The sequence below is a fragment of the Diabrotica undecimpunctata genome, chromosome 5 (assembly GCF_040954645.1).
Source record: "Diabrotica undecimpunctata isolate CICGRU chromosome 5, icDiaUnde3, whole genome shotgun sequence".
NCBI lineage: Eukaryota > Metazoa > Arthropoda > Insecta > Coleoptera > Chrysomelidae > Diabrotica > Diabrotica undecimpunctata.
The window spans coordinates 157523270-157543099 of NC_092807.1; the positions used below are offsets into that span (position 1 = coordinate 157523270).

The window sequence follows — 19830 nt, forward strand, 5'->3', positions numbered from 1 at the left end:
ATTTGATGATAAAAGCTGGTGCCTAAAAACAGTGATGAGCTATTTGATTGATTTCGAGATATATAAAGGAAAATCTGTAACTCCTGATATTGACATAGAAAGAAACTTTGGAAAGGCGGCAGCATCACTGGTGAAAATAATAGAAGAACTACCTAATAATCTGAAATCTTTTCCATTATTATTTTACTTTGACAATTTATTTACTACTATCCATTTATTGTCTTATTTACGTTTGAAAGAATACGGAGGCACGGGGACTATAAGGGAAAACCGTTTACCTAGGAGCTGTCCTTTATTAGCTAAAAAAGACATTCAGAAAAAGAAAAGGGGATACTATAAAAGTACTATCAGTAAGACGGATGCTGTACTAGTAGCTAAGTGGGTCGATGATTCCGTAGTTTGCATTGCTTCAAATAGATATGGCATCAATCCAATAACAAATGTTGGACGTTATAAACAAAAGAAAAACAGCGCATATAAGTTAGCAGACCAGCAGTACTTTCAGAGTATAACAAAAAAATGGGTGGTACTGATCGAATAGATCAGAACGTTGGACAGTACAGGATTTAAATTAGAAACAGAAAATGGTACTGGGCATTGTTTACATGGCTTATTGATGATGTTTCAGTCAATAACGCGTGGTGTTATATATATATATATATATATATATATATATATATATATATATATATATATATATATATATATATACATATATAACAAGCGAGTCTTCTACAGCTGGCGCCGCTTCTCGCATCCTAATTTCCAGCGTTTTCTGTCGAAGCAATCTTCAGTTGTTAGATCTCTGGCGGTCATTGCATCGTCGACATCGTCTCTCCAGGATCGTCTTGGTCTACCTCGTTTTCTTCTAGTTGGCGGAGTCCATTTTTCTATTTTTTTTGCCATCTATTTTCAGGCATTCTCTGAAGGTGTCCATACCAGTTAAGTCTATGTGTCTAGTATGTCTAGATCTATATCCATTTCTCTCCGAATATCTTCGTTTCTCACCCTATCAAGTCTAGTGAGCTGGCAACATCGTCTCCGGTAGTTAATTTCCATGGCCTTAATTTTTGATTGGTTTCTTTGGTTTATTTCCCAGAGTTCGGCGCCGTACAGCCCAATACTTTCTATTATTGTTTTATAAATTCTTCTTTTATTTTCTTTTGTAATTTTTTTATTCCGTAATAGTCCGTGTAGCTGTCTGGTGGCTGATCTTGCTTGGCCAATCCTGGAGTGTATTTCCTCGCTAATTCCTGCTTTTGATGTTATTTGGACTCCCAAGTATTTAAAATTGTCTTTTGGTTTTATAGTTTCTATTTCGATTTGTAGGCTTTCTGGTTTTTCTCCTACAACTAAGTACTCAGTTTTTTGTATATTAATTGTGAGGCCCCATTTGGTGTACTCATCTTCCAGTTTTCTTAGCATGTAGCCTACATCACTCTCGTCTTCAGCTAGAATGTCTTGGTCGTCAGCGAAGTGTATCGTGTACAATCTATCATCTCCGATTGGGATGCCCATATTGCAGCACTTTCTTCTCCACACTGAGAGTGCTATGCAGCAGCCTTGCTTTAGGCCCTTACTAATAGGAATTTCTCCAGTTAATCTATTTTCAGTTTTAATGTTTGCCGTCATATTTTTGTAGAGCTGTTGTACTGCTTGTATATTTTTTTTGCTTATTCCTTGTTTTTCCATTTCTACCCGACCCAAAGCATTGAAAGTGGTACACTATCGTATGCCTTTGTCAGATCTATAAAGACTATATGAGTTGAAAGGTTGTGGGCTAATCTTTTCTCGATAACTTGCTTTAGAGAGAATATATTGTCCATACAGGATCTGCCTGCACGAAAGCCATTCTGTTCTTCAACATCTGTCATCTCTTTTTCAATTTTGTTTTTTATTATTTTTCCATACAGTCTTGAGATTGAATTTATGACACTTAGCCCCCTGTAGTTTGAACAATTCTTTCTATCTGTGGTGTTTGTATCGAAAATCAAATAACTCTAAGATGTTCCAAAGAGACTTTCGAAGTGCTATCGTGCAAGTTTATTTGAAGAAATACTCGTCATCTCCCAAAGGCACACGCAGGACTCCATCTCCATCTTTTATTGCGCAAAAAGTAGCCGATAAAATTAGATATGATAGGATGGAACACCTAGTGGATAAAATTCCAAACGACAAAAGAAGACGTTGTGTTGGAAGATTTTGCAAAAGTTCAACACGTACGATGTGTAAAAAATGGTGTAAAAGTAAAAACTTAGGTCTCTGTATTGATTGTTTCGTTATCTATCACACAAACCAAAATGTTAAATTCCTTTTTGATTATTTTCAGTTTTTAAATAAATAGAACTGTTTACAGATATATTTTGTATTTTTTGCACCCATTAGCTCCTAGCGCTACATATATGTAACATCATATACTGAGGGATTTATAAATCTGAATGCGTAACATCATTTATTTTTATGTTTTTTAATAAAACTGCTCCCAAAAAAAATATTAGCATCAGATTATAAATTTCGAAAAAATAATCTGGGCACCAATGGGTTAATCATTTGAAGCAACAACTTCATCAGCAGTGGATAAAGTTTTATTTTCCGATAAGCCCCCCGGACTATTTCCAAAAAGGTGATATCATCTGAAGATCTTCCACTTACTTCCCATTCCTCTCACTTGTCTGGTGAAGATTTATTATGAATTTTGCATAATAGGTAAAGAACTTGGAGTATCTCTTTTAGAGAAGAAGTTCTTTGTCCATCGATAGGATCAACGGTTTTATTTTCCACTATAGATCGATTAGTTGTACACGATGGTTTAAATTTTTAATCGGAGAATATGTTCGGATTAAGAGGACAGATGCATGTTGTCTCAAATCCACTGTCTCCGTTGTTAAGTGTGGCAGTTGTTGGATAAGATTTTCCAAATAAACTAGTTATATGATACAGAGTTACGACTTATCCAGGGTTTGTTTTAAACAATAAAATAACTTCCCCATTAAAATACGCCATTAAAGGTGAAAATACTGCTACATCCAATGTCTGCATCTCGTGCGTGTAATATAGTGGAAACGACAGCATTATAATGCCATTTTCTCCACAGTATTCTATAGTTTCGGCAGACTTGCGGCTTGAATGACCATCAAGCAGTAATACGACCCTATCTTCACCTGAGTACTGTGTATATTGTTAAAAATGCTTTAAGAACAGAATGAAGCTGTCAGATTTTATGTATCTAGATTAGTTGTAAAGAGAATGTGTTCAATACGGAAGCCTTGATTCATTCCTTCATTTACACAATGTGGGTGTATAGAAGAATCCTGCAGATATCGTGGACCGAGCATGTAATAAACAACGAAGTCATGAGAAGAGTCAACAAAAGAATGGAAATATTGGAAACCATCAAGAAACGAAAGCTGCAATACCTGGGGAATGCTATGCGTAGTGAAAGATACAACACACTTCAATTAATTATACAAGGGCTAATGGTTTCGTAACTTGAACTATTCAGAGCGGCAGCATCTAAGATCAGAATAGCTATGATGATTGCCAACCTCCGTCGCGGAGATGGCACGTAAAGAAGAAGAGCATTTAGACAAAGAACAACAGTGACATTGTGTCTCCTTTCAGCGCTTGTTAAGAAACCAACCTGTTTCCGCCCTTTATGTGCTTAAGTTTTGGGCAACTTGCTTGGGACCGTCTGGATATCAGATTCATTCATATTATATAATCTCATAGGATTTATGCTATTTTTATTTTGTATTTCATCTAAAATGGAAAAAACTTAACGACTGCCTCTTTATTTTAGCCACTCGCTCTGGTAGCTGAGGTAGCCTTGGAAGTTCTAAAGAAATAGCTGAGTGTCTGTTTAGAAAATCTTTAAACCAAGCCGTTCGAGCTGACTTTTTTGGCTATTGGCTATTTCACAAATATTTTTCTTTGCCATGCCGAATAGTCGGTCTTCCATCTCCAAAGCATACTCCTTTAAGTAAGTTTCGAATTTTTGGTTCAATGTTGTAGTGAATCCACTAAGGCTTTGCGAATAATATCTTTCCTAAAAGGAAGTACCGATAATTCCCTGACATCTCCTACACGTCGTTGTCTATGGTCATTTACATTTGGCTCCTGGGCACAGAATAAATAACAATCAGAATGCCCACTCTCAGATGCCGCCTTTGAAGTGTGTCAGGACGCGATCGCCATATTTTAAACGGAAACATAGACTAGGATTGAGAAATTTGTGACACGCTACGACAGAACTGTAATTTAAATTTTTAGAGATTAATAATTTAGTAAATTTGAAATAATTTAATCTATTCTTCAACTAAAAGTACGCATAAAATAGTGCATATTATGTCTATGGTTGCCGTAAATAAATTAAACCGGGTTAATTTTTCTATGCACACCAGATAAAATTCTGTGTCCTGGGTCAGTTGAATCTTGTACAGATGCAGTTCAAAGTCCCGATGCAAAATTCGTTAAGTTATGGCCTTCGAAAAGCCGAGTTGAGCCCTGAGAAAAAGCGACGTGAAATCAACTGCCTCGGATTTTTCTGCACAGTTATCAGCGATGTACAGAGTTGGTTGATTGTTTACTGAACTACTGGAGGCAAATTGATATATCACACTACGAATATTTAGTTCTCTCGGTATGAAGATTGTGACGACAGTAAAATGGGCGAAGTAATCCAGCGAAACTTTGCCCGAACTGAAAACCCACTTTGATAAAACAATGTTATCTATCATTTGCAGGTGTTGTACCTACGCTATGTCCATATTGATTTGACAAAACAGACTGAGCCACTGACAGGCAATTTAACAGAAGTAGCTTCAACAGAGATTTAGTTTGATGTTTGTTAAATTCAACAATATGGCCGCTACCAACTGTCGGTAGTCTAAAAAGTCCCTATTGAAAAAACCCTATAGTAAGCAATAATCCTATTTCTATCTGGCTTATTATGAATTTCTGAAACATGTATACAATTACAACGAGCTTTTTATTAGAATAAAAACTGAACGATATATATTTATGTTACGAATATTTTGCAAAAGAATACGATATATAAGTAAATCATATAATTATTTCATTATGATTTCATTTCTTATAGTAAAACTGTACCTACGTGATTTTACTCACGTCTAATTTCTTCATCTATGTCTGCTTTTGCACAAGTTATACTACTTGTTTAATTAACAATAGTTAATGAAGACGATAAATAATGAAAGAATATGATATAAATACTTATAAAAAATCACAAGATTATAAGGTATAATCAAATAAAAAATTTGTAAGTACCAAATTTAGTGAAAGTTCGCTAAAACTTCAGACAGATCCGTAACACCGGCAATGCTGTAGACATTGTTCAGTGAATGAATCGTTAGCTGGCGGGGGTAGTAGGTTGGTATCCATCTAAAGTAGTTGAATTTTCGTTGCTTTGATATTAAAAGATAGTAATGGAGGTGTTAAATCTTTCAAACCTAGATAATGTATACAGTGAAATGTTCTTACATAGTTCATCTCGAAAATTACCGTTAAATAATTTGTGAAGGACATCTATTGCTGTAAAGATCACCTTTATCAGAACTGGATTTATTGTAACTACTTCATTCCTGTTAGTTACGTTTTGGCGACATGTGGCTTACCCAAATGGTCATTACATTTGTATGGACAAATCAGATATGTGCATTAATATGCTTATAAAAAACTCTTAACCCTTTTAAGGAAAGTTGTAAAACTGAATAACATTAAACAGTGTTGATGTCAACTAATACTTTGAACATGAATATTAGAGTTGAGAAGCCGACTACTAGCAATAACAAACCAAATAAAGTGAAGAAGCCTCCAGGTATTTCAAAGAGTAGTCCAAAAATATTTAGAAACATGACAAGCAAAATTGCTTCATCCCTATGTGGCCAACAAAAAGAAGAAAGTTTTGTTTTTCTGGAACCTGAAGAAGCTATAATACTTAGACCTACAAGGGAGGAATTTGAGGACCCTCTTGTGTTCATTGCAACAATAAGACCCTATGCAGAAAAGTATGGAATATGTAAAATAGTACCACCCACAGTAAGTTACCCTTTCTGTTTTGAAAAGAAGATATTTTGACATATTTGGTGCATGCAATAATAATGTCATATTATTGCTTATTTTCCACATTGATTTTAACCAGGTGTATTGAAGGTCTTTGGGTTCATAACCCCTTCAGGAATGTGCTGTTAAATTGTCTCCAATCAGTTTTTGGCAATTTCTGACCTACTTCTTGGAAGTCCACACTCAACTCAGCAAATTTTTATTCCTACATTCAAAATGCCTTCCCCATTGAGGCACATTGTTGCCATATGTAGACTTTCCATTTTCAGTTTTACTCTTTTTTTATTAGTTAAGTCCTACATACAGAATTTATCATATTTGCCAAAGTTCAATGTTCTTTCTTTTAATTGTTTGATTACTTCATGATCAGTGTTACAAAGTAAACCGGTTTTATCAACTGTTTCCCTATGAATTCTAAGTACTGATCATGGATACCTAAAACTATTAGTGTTTATTGTAATTTCATTATTTAATCATACCATATTTTTCAAGAACTAAGAAGATCTCTCTTTACAATGCATTGATTGAGCAAATTTTGAGAATAAAAGTAAACTTAAATTAAGTATTTCTTTTTGTGTATCCTCATGTTTACCCAATTAACCTGTGGTCAAGTATGTGCTGTCGAAATCACTCTGAAAGAATCCTGAGTGTAAGTCTCCCTGTGTATCCAAAAATAAATAAAGAAAACAAAAATATAAACAGAAATAAAAAAGGCCAAAGAAAAGAAATGTTAATAATAAATGTTTAAGTACAACATATACTTATACAGATATAGTAAGTGTAGGTAATACATTGTAAAAATTTTGGCTTTAGTTAAAACAGAAAATATGACAAATGGTCTAGTTCTCAAAGTCAATAATATGAAGAACTCACAAAGTTACCGTCTTATTTCAATTAATGGGAAGTCCCCTGTTATTTGATCCATTACTGTTGAGACTACATTTGGGCTTATCATTAATTGTGCAGTCCTATGCATACATAAAATTTATGTATGTGTCCTACACATGTTCTGATATTAATTATTACTCGATCATATATTTACATCACAATTGTCACATAAATTGATCTGGAAAGGCTTTTTTATGCAGTGTCCAAAAACTTCTTGATACTCTATAAAATAATTTCTAAAAATCAAAAAATGACACATGACCATTTGTTTCTTTATTCTTTATTATTATACATATTCTTTATGTTTATTTCTCATTAGCAACTTCTTTGAAATCTATCTTACTATTTATTTGTCATGCACCTTATAATTTATATTTTATATGTACTTGTAGTTACTTAATATTCCCTTATTCTTATTAGTATTGGGATTATATTATTTTGCTCATAGAGATTTATATCAAATGTTTAAAATATGTGTTACGTAATATTCATGTAATCTTTATGGGAAAGTAGAAATAACTAGAAAATGACAGAAATGATATAAAATCATAATCTTTTGACTTTTTATTTGATTAAATAAATACAGACAGGCTAAAATCAATATGAGGTTGTTAGTCCAGATGAAAAAAGAAAATTGGGAGTCTAGTGTTTTTTATTCAAAATTTTTCTTGTAAGATTCCTAAGTTAAAGTTAAAAGTAAACTTTAAAATGTGAAAATATAACCATATAAAAGTTTAAGTGCTGGATTTAACCTTTACTTGATGGAAATTTATTTTATCTAACAATAAAACACTGAACTGTTTTCAACACTTCCACAACATTTATTATAATTTATTATCACTACAGCTGTTTCGGTACACTGTCTTTCTCAAGTGATCTATTTTCATGTGCATTTACACTTTAATTGTCCATGAATAAGTTCAGAAGAGTAGAACTGTTTATCTCTTAGTTGGTCATTCAGAATTATATCTGTATCCTTTAATTTGTTAAAAGCCCTTTTATGTTTTGCTATATGTTTGTTAAAAGTGATACCAGTTTGACTGATAGTAAATTTTTGGGCAACCACACATTCAAGTATGTAGACACCACTGTGTAAGTGCTTTTTCTTTTGGCTCTAGTTTTTCTTAATATATTTGCTTAAGTTGATGTTTGTTCTAAAAGCTGGTGTACTTCCTTTCTTTTTATGTGTTTGGCTATTTTTGTTGATACACAAACAGTCAAAACAGTTTTTGGTGGAGATATGTGGACAATGAACTGGTATGCTTTACAGGAACTATCAGGCAATCTGATGGCAACCTCCATCCAATCCAGTCTTGACCAATTGTTATTGTATATTAATTCACTCCATAGTCATATTGAATTTATAATAGAAACAGATCAGAATCAATCCATGAATTTTCTAGATTTAAAAATTATCAGACAAAAACAAACATGAGTTCTCCATTTATGATAAACCTATGTATACAGAAAAAACTATACACAATTCATCATCCCATCCTACACAACATAAATTGGCAGCCTGCTATAGCATGTTACATAAATTAATAGAAATTCCCATGTCAAAAAACAATTTAGAGATATAATTGAATATCAAATAGCAGTAAACAATGGGTACAACTAACAGAGAATAAACAAAATTTTAAAACTACGTAAGAAAACTCTGAAATTAGTATTTCTACCACCATAGGAAAACCCAGTACCTTCTGCTCAATTACATATACAGGGAAGATATCAACAAAAATAGCCACATATATAAAAAAGAAAGAAATAACACCAGCTTTCAGAACTTAAACAAATATATTAAAAACAAGAGCCAAAATAAAAAGCACTTACACAGTGATGTAAACAAACTTAAATCTGGTGACTGCCCAAAAGCTTACATCTGTCAAACTGGTAAAACTTTTAACAAATGGATAGCAGAACACAAACGGGCTTTCAATAATAGAAAAACAGTTTCTACTTACGCACTTCAACTTATGTAGACCATAATCATTCTTTTATTGACCACACTATGTTGACCATAATCATTCTTTTATCAACAAATTTCAAATTCTTGAAGTTTAAAATAAAGGGCCTTACGGGGACCAGGTGTACCCCTGAAAAAAAATTCTTCATTTTTTTTATTCTGTTCCATTTTTCTACATAGTTTTCTGAATCCAATGGTATATTACACTTGATAAACAGAAAAGTTTTTATTAGCAAAATAATCTTGAAACTAAATATTCACTCTTCACCTAATGCTCTGAATGTAATAAAAGCTGTTGATATCATGAGAATAAATGACTGAAAAAAACAACAACTACTAGCAAAATGTATAAGTATGAAAAACAAATATGTATGAATAAAAGCTTAGATTTACAAGAAAAGATAGGTGGATAGGTGGTTCACCTTGTGTATTGTATTATTTAAAAAATGATTTCAAAGTTTGGTAGCCACAAAGGGAAGCAGTTTATAAAATATGTGTTCCTAGGTAAAGGACAAAATAAAATATAGGCATACGGAAGCAGGCCAGGGGTACCTGGTCCCCTTAAGCTCTACTTATTAGAATCTATGGAAATTAACAAATTAAAAATACAAACATAATTCTGAATGCAATACTCAATTTGGGTTTAGGAGTGGCTTGGGTACAAGAGTAGCCTTGTTTAGTATACAGGTGCTAGTACAGAGATGCAGTAATATAAATAAAAATGTGTACATTTGTGCAATCGATTTTGAAAAGGCTTTCGACAAAGTCTGACATAACAAAATGCTAGAAATATTGGAAACAGCTGGATTGGATGATAAAGATCTACGAATAATTAAAAATCTATACTGGCATCAAGTGGCAAGAATAAAGGTTGAACAAGAACTGTCGGATGAAATAAATATAAAAAGAGGAGTGAGACAAGGCTGTATATTGTCGCCTTTACTTTTTAACTTATATTCGGAGGAAATATTTAAGGAAGCCTCAATGGAGACAACCGAAGGTATTATTGTGAATGGAGTAACCGTCAACAATATTAGATATACCGACGATACCTTAGAGCTTGCTAATTGCGGAGAAGACCTTCAAAATCTAATAAACAAAATAAAACAGACTTGTGATCAGTATGGATTAAAACTCAAAGTTAAGAAAACTAAATATATGATAGTTAAGAAAACTAAATATATGATAGTTAGCAAACAAAATTATATACAGGATGACGGTATAAAAGTCGGAGATGCCACACTGGACAGAGTAGAGAAACTCGTGTATCTCGGCAGTAATATCAATGAGAACTGGGATCCAACCATAGAAATTAAAAGCCGAATAGAACAAGCCCGAGCTGCCTTTGTAAAAATGAGAAACGTACTTTGCAGTCACGATCTTAGCATTGAACTTAGAGTTCGAATGACATCTTGCTACATCTTTCCTGTCCTGCTGTATGGAGTGGAAGCGTGGACTCTAACTGAGGCTATCCTTAGATGCTTGACAGCCTTTGAGATGTGGGTATACAGGGTATACAACTTATTCAGCGAATACTATAAAGTGTAAACACATACCAAAAATAGATCACTTGAAAAAGGCACTCTGCCTTTTTGTCTTTATTGTAGTTTTCTAAACTTCCAGGCTCATAACTTATTGTTTAATCTAGGTTAATACCAGGTTGACATTATTTTGTTAAAATTACCTTAAATCTATTAAGCGTTATAATTTTTTTATGCAAGCATCAAATTTTTATAGTATTTTCCATTGCTTATATTCCACATGGACCACATGCATCTTTGATATTCCTATTCTCTGTATTTAGTAGTAGTAGTAATTATCTGTTAAATGAAATATCACAGTATGAGTAAAATTAGACAATTTTATGATATTCTGATATTTAAATGGATATAAAGATATTACATGCAATTAAAATATCATTGAATGTTGCAGGACTGGCGACCGTCATTTGCAGTTGATGTAGATAACTTTAAGTTTACTCCTAGGGTTCAACGATTAAATGAACTTGAGGTGAGAGTGGTTTTGTAATTTTTTAAATAGAATTTCTATTGTTTTTAACTAAATTTACATATTTGTAGGCAAAAACCAGGATAAATTTTAATTTCTTAGATCAGATAGCCAAATTCTGGGATCTACAAGGATCATCTCTTAAACTCCCTATGATCGAAAACAAGCTCTTGGATTTATACACCTTGCATTGCATTGTAAAAAAATGGGGTAAGCAAAGTGAAAATATTGTAGGTTGTTTCAATAAAACGAGCGGTTCTCTAATATCTCTCTAATAGGTTCTCTAAATAAACTAGCTAATATCAGCGCTACTTATATACAAGTAATTATGCACTAGAATATTCTGGAATAGTCCACCTCTATTCACTTGCATTATCGCTTCGATTTCATCCCGGTCGATACATCCGGAAGCTTCTAGAAGACAGATTATCGTCGTCTCGAGATGCAACCGTTATATGGGCTACGTCGAAATAAGCAAGTTCGGTACACTGCTCACCTCTTAGATCTAAGCGTCCCGATCATCAACTCTATATGTAGGCCCCGGATGGCGGAATCTACAGGACTCTGTGGATGAACCCCTCAGAAAGAAATAACAGTCTACTGTCTTTGAAGGACACAATCTTTTCGGATTAATGCAACACACAGTAATTCGTAAGCCAGTTTCTCGGAAGATCACTTTAAGCATGCTTCTGACAATCTTCCAATCCAAATTTTCTAGTGCATGAGCTATCTTGGGTAAGACCAAATTCTTGATGTTATAATTTCACACGATTTTCTTCAAATTACTTAGAGCACGCCATATATCCTCGTATATCCTGTCTGTATACGACTTTCTGGTCACCATATACAGCAAAGATCGAGGACCATCTTCTAATCCCAGTACTCTTCCAACTTTAGGCTGCTGATTTTTTAACTCGTCCAAACGACCGAACTTCTTATAAAATACGGACGAGAGTCCTTTAGTCATCTCAAGATCTTAGGCAACACAGTAGGCTACAGAGACTTTATGCGGAACACTAAAAAGATCCTGCTGAACTTCTGATCACGCCGAATCTGGCACTCTTTCTCTCTGCGTAATTTGACATAAATTCATTAAAGCTTGGTCGCCGGTCATCTTTGATCTCATGTTGAAGGGTTCGTGCTTCTTCTGTTTCATTTGAGTCAGCATATGGTGCAAGACGATTTATGTGAACTACTTTTGGTTTACCTTTCGGCAACTTCTTAATTCGGTATATTACGTCATTTATTCTCTTTTTAATTTCATACGGACCTTCCCATTGTCTTTCATTCTGTCACTGGCTAACTGGATGTGTTGTCGGGCAAGTTCATAAATGTTGTTCATTCTTAACTTCAGGCGGTCGACATAATCTTCGCTTGCAACATTGAACTTCACTACCTAACATCAGGCAGGTTGGAGTCTGGCCTGTAGTTTCATTCACGGCCGAACGGTAGGCCATTGGCCATTAGGAATAAATGAATGTGTTGGTCCCAATCTCTTTGATGTTCTGGTCCCAATCTCTTTGATGTTCTGATACAAGTATGGACAGGTGTTTATCTATCGTTCGGTTCATCCTCTCGACCATTCCATCTGATTGAGGATGCAGGAGTGTCGTTCTGGTCTTATTGACACCAATCAATTTACACGCGTTTTGGAAAAGGGTTGACTCGAAGTTTCGCCCTTGGTCGGAGTGGGTCTCCAAGGGAACACCAAATCGGCTAAAGAATTATTTAACAACTACCTCTGCAGCGGTAGCAGCTTTTTGGTTTGGTGTTGCATAGGCCTCAGTCCATTTCGTAAAATAATCCATGGCTACCAAGATATATTTATTTCCATCATTCGTCTCTGGAAGTGGACCTGCAATGTCGATTGTTACTCTTTCCATAGGACTACCAATATTGTACTGTTTCATGGGTGCCCTCTTTTTACCAACTGGACCATTACTGGTTGCACACAGTTCACATTTCCGGCACCATCTTCTTACATCATATTTACAGTTCACCCAATAAAACCATTTTCGAACCTTTTGCAGAGTCTTCGTAATACCAAAGTGTCCACCTGATGCACGGTCATATAACTTACGCAATACTTCTGATACTTTATTTTTAGGTACAATCAACTGAAGCTTAGATTCTGTACCATCATCGTTCTCAAAGGTTCTATACAGAAGATCAGATTTTAGCACTTGTCAATTCCATTGGCTCCAGTAATACTTGACTTCTGGACTACATGCACTAATGTCTTGCCAAGTAGGTCTCTCACCTTGATGCATCCAATTCAATACTCTTTTTATACATGGATCATCTGCTTGGGCGTCTTGTAGCTGTTAAGGCTGCCATTGATCATTAATGAAGTGGTTCGTCTCACGGGGCAAAGTCGTTCCTCTAATTTAAGAGAGGGGTTATAATTTGCACCGCATACGTCGTTACCATTCCTACTTTCCGTACGATTTCCTTCAGACCTTTATCGTTTTGTTCGTCGCTCTCTTCAGAGGTTCGTACTTGATAGCTACGTGAAGCTTGATTAGCTGTTTCGTGTTCCAAGGCAATGGCCAGCGCTTCATCTAAAACTTTCGGTATTGCTAGTCGTAAAACTTTCTGTAGTTCACTGTCTCTCAACCCATTGATCAATTTCTTCCCATATGTTGTCTGGTGCATCTGGATAAGCCAACTCCGCTATACGAGCAACATCTGCTTCACTCTTGTAAATTTTCACTTGCTCGTTGAATTCTACTTCTTAGTTGTGCTTTGTAGACTTGTTGTAGATGGGCATCTCCGTAACGTTTGTCTAAGCGAGTGAACAAGGTCTGGTAACATTTTTCTTGGCCCTTAGGAATTGATCTTGGAATATCCACAGCATCGCCTCGTAAAGCAGCAGTCAAGGAAACAGCTTTTTCTTGTTCTGTCCAATGATTGGCTGTCGCAATAGCTTCAAATTGTCTAAGGTATATGGACCAAGAAGACTTTCCATCAAATTGTGTCAACTTAAATGTCTTATGATGTGTAGTTTCGTCTCTAGGTGATTCTTCTTTACTACAGGATCTAAAACGACTGCATTAACTGATGGTAGCACTTTCGTATTAGTTATCATGCTCTCTAGCTGTTTGATCTTCTCTTCTACTTTATGGAATGTTCTAGAAACTTCTGACTACATACTTCGTCGAATTTTCTAGAAACATTTTCGAATATCTCGTCGTTTTTTCTAGCTCCTTCTTTAACAATTTGAAACGTTTCATCGAATCTTTGAAAAACATTTTCGAATTTTCCATCAATTATTTTCGTTAAAACTGCTTCTTCTGCTGATTAAAACTGGAATGTCTCTGGGTCATCCCTATTCTCGTTGAGAACATGCTTCAGTCGTTCTTGGAGGATCTTCTTGGACCCGCTGCAGTCTTCATCGCGTTCTTCTAGTTGCTCACGCAACTGTTTTACTGAAAGTTCCGCAAGCCGCATCTTTGGTCAGGCACACACGTACTTTTTAAATGTTCTTTTTTTTATAAAGATCACTACCTAACTACGCGGATGTTCTCGACGAACAATACTTTTCAAAAGTTCAAAAGTCACTGCTGAATTTATTTTTAAATCTCACACCGTGACACCAACTGTAATGTTTTTAAATAAAACGAGCGGTTCTAATTTATATAAATATATTTATTTATAAGTTTACAGCACGAAAATGCCTTATCGACTAAACTAGCTAAGTTAATATCAGCGCTACTTATACATATATACAAGTTATTATGCACTCGAATATTCTGGAATAGTCGCTAGCATTATCGCTTCGATTCCATGCCGGTCTATACATCCGGAAGCTTCTAGAAGGCAGATCATTGTCGTCTCGAGATACAACCGTTATATGGGCTACGTCGAAATAAGCAAGTTCGCTACAATAATCATGTGTAGTAAAGATGTTCTATGATATATGTTCTATTTCTAATTATATATAACTTTGATATCAATTCATTACTTTAAATTTCAAAGATAATACTTTATTCAGGAATCGTTTTTAACTCTTGTCCAACTACAATTTGAAAATATTTAGGTTTTTTGTATAGATCAGCTTGTATAAACCCAATGGCTTTTTAACATTTACATTTTTTTCGATCTGGGATCATAGTTTTCCAAATGAAATACAATAGTCTAAAAATGAAAAATTTTTTTATTTAAAGTAAATACTATAATTATTAAATAAAAACAAATCATACTTCATGTAATTTTTTAATCTTTTTCATCACCTGTTTGAAATAACGTGTCACATTTTTTCATCCAATTACAGATTTTTTATTATATTCCCCACAATTTTCAAGATGTCCATGTTCTGCCAATATTCCCTGACTCCAGTGGCGCACCGAGGGGGGGGGGGTTTGGGGGTTAAACCTCCCCCCCCCCAGGACCCTATTCCGACACTGTTACTTACACATTTTAAGGACTCAAAATGGAGGTAACATCATAAAAAAAATTTTGGTGACCAACCAAAACCCCCCTAGAGGCAAATTCTAGGTGCGCTACTGCCTGACTCTAATGTTTTTTTATGTTATTCAGTCCCTTCCACTTGCTTAATATGCAAGGTGAATATGAAAAAATAACTAAAATTCATAAAATTATATTTTTATCTAATTTTATTATTTAAGGTGGATATGAACATGTACTCAAAGAAAAAATGTGGCAGCAAGTTGCCCAACTAATGGGTCTCCCAATGAAAAAAGGTGTTGGAGCTATGTTGAAAATGCATTACGAAAGAGTGCTATATCCATACGATTTGTTTAAATCCGACCAATCCCATGATGTGGTGAGTGAATCTTAATTTTTGTTTCTGTTTAATTTTTAACACATTTTTTATTCCGATATGCTCTACAGTATGTGGTATTATAAAGTATATACAGAGTGGTCGAACGAAACCGAGGCATTATCCGCAAATTGCGACATTTTTGGCAAATTTAGTAAATCAAATTTCGGTTTTATTTAATTTTCAACATATTTTTTTATTCCGATATAGAATAGTACTATACAGTATATACAGGGTGGCCGGAAAAAAAATTAAACAGAGGCATTATCAGGAATTGCACATTTTTGAAATCAAGATTAAAGGGGGATACATTTTTCCGGTATTTTCGATTATTATACGTTATTATACCTGACCTCTAGTCAGGGTAAGAATCACCACAACATTTTTTAATGGCTGAGGGGGTCAAATAAGATATCGTTTTAAAGCTCTTGAAATTCTCTATACATTAGTCTTTGAATTTTTTAATTCGGTCCAATACTTTATTTTAATTTGGAAATTCCAAAAATTTGGAATGTTTTTATCTTAATAGTGAGTTTAGAAAAGGTTAACATTGTCTACCTTTTTTAATTCTGCGATTAGTTCTTTCCCTTTAGACCTTAAGAAAGCTTTTGACCAGATCAACTTAAAGGACTTTATCCACTTATTATACGCAAGAGAGATACCTCTAGGAATAATCAAAACGATCGAAAATATCTACCAAAACAAGAGAGTAAAAGTAGAAAAAGAACTAACCAACCCTATTGAAGCTGGCAATGAGATAAAAAAAGGGGGATTCCTTGAGTCCTCTATTGTTCAACCTGATTCTGGATGAATTAATAAAAAAAGTAAACTAAAAAAGGATACCAAATGGGAGAAAAAAAAATTATTACAATAATCTGCTATCCAGACAACCCAATACTACTCTCTCAAAGTGAAGATGATTTACAACGTATGCTGCGCCAATTTAATACAAACGCCAGAAAATTTAACATGTTAATTTCCCCAAAAAAGACAAAATGCATTATTATAACAGCAAATTTACTGAGATATAAATTGGAGCAGGAAGGTTAGATAATAGAACAAGTGATGGAGTTTAAATATCTAGGCATCACATTATCTAGCCACAGAAAGCTCGAAACTGACGTGGAAGATCAAGTGAATAGAGCAAACAGAGCCGCAGGCTGCCTAAATTAAACAATATGGAGAAATAAAAATATGGGGAAAGAAACGAAAGGCAGAATTTACAAAACAGTCATCAGACCAATAATGACATACGCGGCAGAAACACGACCTGACACAGAGAGGACAAAAAGGATGTTAGAAACAGCAGAGATAAACATACAGATAGACGACGTAGAGGCAAGGGTGGAGAACATCAAGAACTGGATAAGAAATAGAAGAGTAGAATGGAACGATCGTATAGGCCGAATGAAAACAAATAGTAAAGCCGGCAAGAGAGGTTCCCCAATGGGAACACGATCGGTAGGAAGACCACGAAAACGATGGAATGACAACTTACTGGAGGCACATTGAAAAACAAAGTCATGTCTACATAAAGAAGAAGAAGTTGTTTCCAATTTTTTTTATCCACGAAATAAAAGTTATAAGTATACCTTTTGAATTGTATATTTTGTATAAATTATCACTTCACTTCAGATCCAGTTAGAAGGACCAATGTAAAAAAAGAAGGCAAAAAATTCGTCGGCCGTCTTAGGACGGTGCAAAATATAGATAGTGGTAAAATTTTATTTATAACTGGCGACGACTATAATAATTCAAAGCTGCCTGACTAGACTAAAATCGGTTTCTGCAGCTATATAATTTTAGAGGTGATTTTTGCTATTAGTGTTACCTTATTTATAAATGTTTTTTTATTTTGTTTGTAAACTATTACAAAATACTCATTTTTTAGAAATTAGACGGAAGTCCCTCATCAGACTTAAAATTTGAAGGTAATATTGTAGATAAAAAAGACTATAAGCCTCATAGTATTGCAAGCCGAATGCAAATTAAACCGTCCCCTGAAGTAAACCCCAGGAGAACAAATAGATTCGACATAGATGAAGTAAGTATGTAAATAGAATATTTACTAATGGATTATTGATTACGTACCGTTCGCGTCATAAAAAACTGGTACAACTCTTATACCCGAAAATCGTGTTTTTCAAGTTGTGTAAGTTGATCTTGTCACATATGTCATTTTAATTTCTAGGGCAACGTTGCCAGTTGAACGAAATATTGTATCAACTCTGCTAAAAGGAGGGCTGTGCGGCAGACATATTATAAAATTACAGTAGATGCATTCCAATGTTCCCTGTGCCAATACGGTACGTTTAAAGATTCGTTAAACATTTTAGGCATTAAAGCAACCCTCTCTCTGGTTATTAAATTTATTAGATACGGTTTTTTGAAAAAACTTTAAACATTTTTGAACGTTCTTTTTTATTTAGATTTAGTGCAATTGCGTTATCTGTGATAACACCAACGATTTGATTCACGAACAAATCTAAACACAGGTTTACATTGGGAAAAAAAAGTGTACCAGTTTTATATGACGAACTGTACTTTATAAAGGAACTACAACATTAAAGGGATTTTATTGTTTTATAAGGTCAATGGACCCCCAAATATGAAAAAACCGCTGGGTGTTCCCCTTTAAATGGGTGCGTTGTTGAGAAAGGGGTGAATTAGTCCCTATGCACTAGGGTGCATTACAGTAAATTTTATGCACTTTTCGTACATATACATCTACAGAAAAGTTAATATCCGATGGTAGTCAATATCCGATAAATTCTTTCTTATTTCATGATGTCCACGAGGTCTAGTAGTATTTTTCTTAGGAATCTTTTCTTTTTGACTTCACTTCATTTCATTCTCAAAATCTACTGGTTTTGGTATAGATAAATTCATTGCTGAAGACAATCTTGTTCTTAAGGCATCTGTTTATAGTTCTGCAGGAGATTCTAGATTCTGTCATTTTTGTAAAATGTTACAGTGGAACTTGTATATTACGGCCTGGCAGTTAAGTCATCTCGGTTGTAACGTCAATTTTTAATAGGTCCGGCCAAAAACTATTCCATAAAATTATTAAAACCCCGGTTTTATCGGCTAAAAATAATGTAAGCCTCGTCCATAGCGTCATAAAATTTTACAGTAGGTTGTCGTTTTTTATTTTATGAAGAATAAAGTGCAATGCGTTTCCGGCTTTGCGGCATTGTTCCTTCCAAGAATGTGAGAAAGCCCGATTATCCCTTCCGTGTACAGTTATGTGACCTTGATAGTTCTATGATTTCTCATTTATCAGTGCCATCCTAACAGTCAAATTTTCTGTTTCAGAACAGCCAGTTTAAGAAATTTTCGCTACCGTGAAATTGTATTCGGCTCGTTTTGTTTTTAAATTTTAATTTAGTAATTAATTGTTTATTTTTTAAATGGCAAGTTGTAGTACTAAAAGGAAGGCTTTGCTTTAACACTTTCACTGCTGATGTCACGCATGCGTGACTTTAAGTTATTTTGCCATGTGCTGACGACATACTTGCGTGACCAGTTAAATTTAACAAAGCATTTTAAATACAGCGTATGCAGCAGATAGTTCACATCTTGTTAGCGTGTTACTAAGGCACAAAGTATTTAAAATACGTTTGCCGTTTTCAGAATTTCCCAATGAGACGGCATTCGCAGCATTCGACATTCGGACATGCTAGAGTAGGGGATACAAAATAGCGCGGTCAAGTCAGACACGCGTTCAAAGAATTCGAGCAGTGTGATTGTATTGTTGCAGTTGAAGGTTGGTTGTCGGCTTATTTATTTTGTTACGTTCGCGTATAGACCGTTTTGTCTTATTAAAATGGCGGACTCTATACCAGGATCTTCAAAATGTAAAAAACGTAAAGTACTGGTGAAAAATCCTAATAAACTAAGTGAAAGTGATATGTTAGCTTTGTTATATGAATCTATCGACGAGGAGGACTTATTCAGTAATCATTCTATTGGCAGTAACACTGATTCTGATTTCGAGGGCGTTTCTTCTGAATCCGAGGAGTATTCCGACGATGATAAATGGTACTATGGCGTGGACGCTTGGTATTCCGACAATATATAACAACAAGCGTCATAAATACGGGAT

General features: G+C 34.6%; 1 protein-coding gene across 1 annotated transcript in view; it reads left to right on the top strand.

Annotated features, from left to right (window-relative positions):
• Nucleotides 1-5370: 5370 nt before the first annotated feature.
• LOC140442036 (lysine-specific demethylase 5-like) overlaps nt 5371-19830 on the top strand; it is a 36064-nt gene continuing 21604 nt past the window's right edge. Inside the window, exons 1-5 of the mRNA XM_072533075.1 lie at nt 5371-6057; nt 10868-10945; nt 11014-11152; nt 15571-15728; nt 17617-17769. Coding sequence (XP_072389176.1) covers nt 5749-6057; nt 10868-10945; nt 11014-11152; nt 15571-15728; nt 17617-17769 — 837 coding nt within the window. The 5' untranslated portion in view covers nt 5371-5748. The remainder of the gene's footprint in view (nt 6058-10867; nt 10946-11013; nt 11153-15570; nt 15729-17616; nt 17770-19830) is intronic.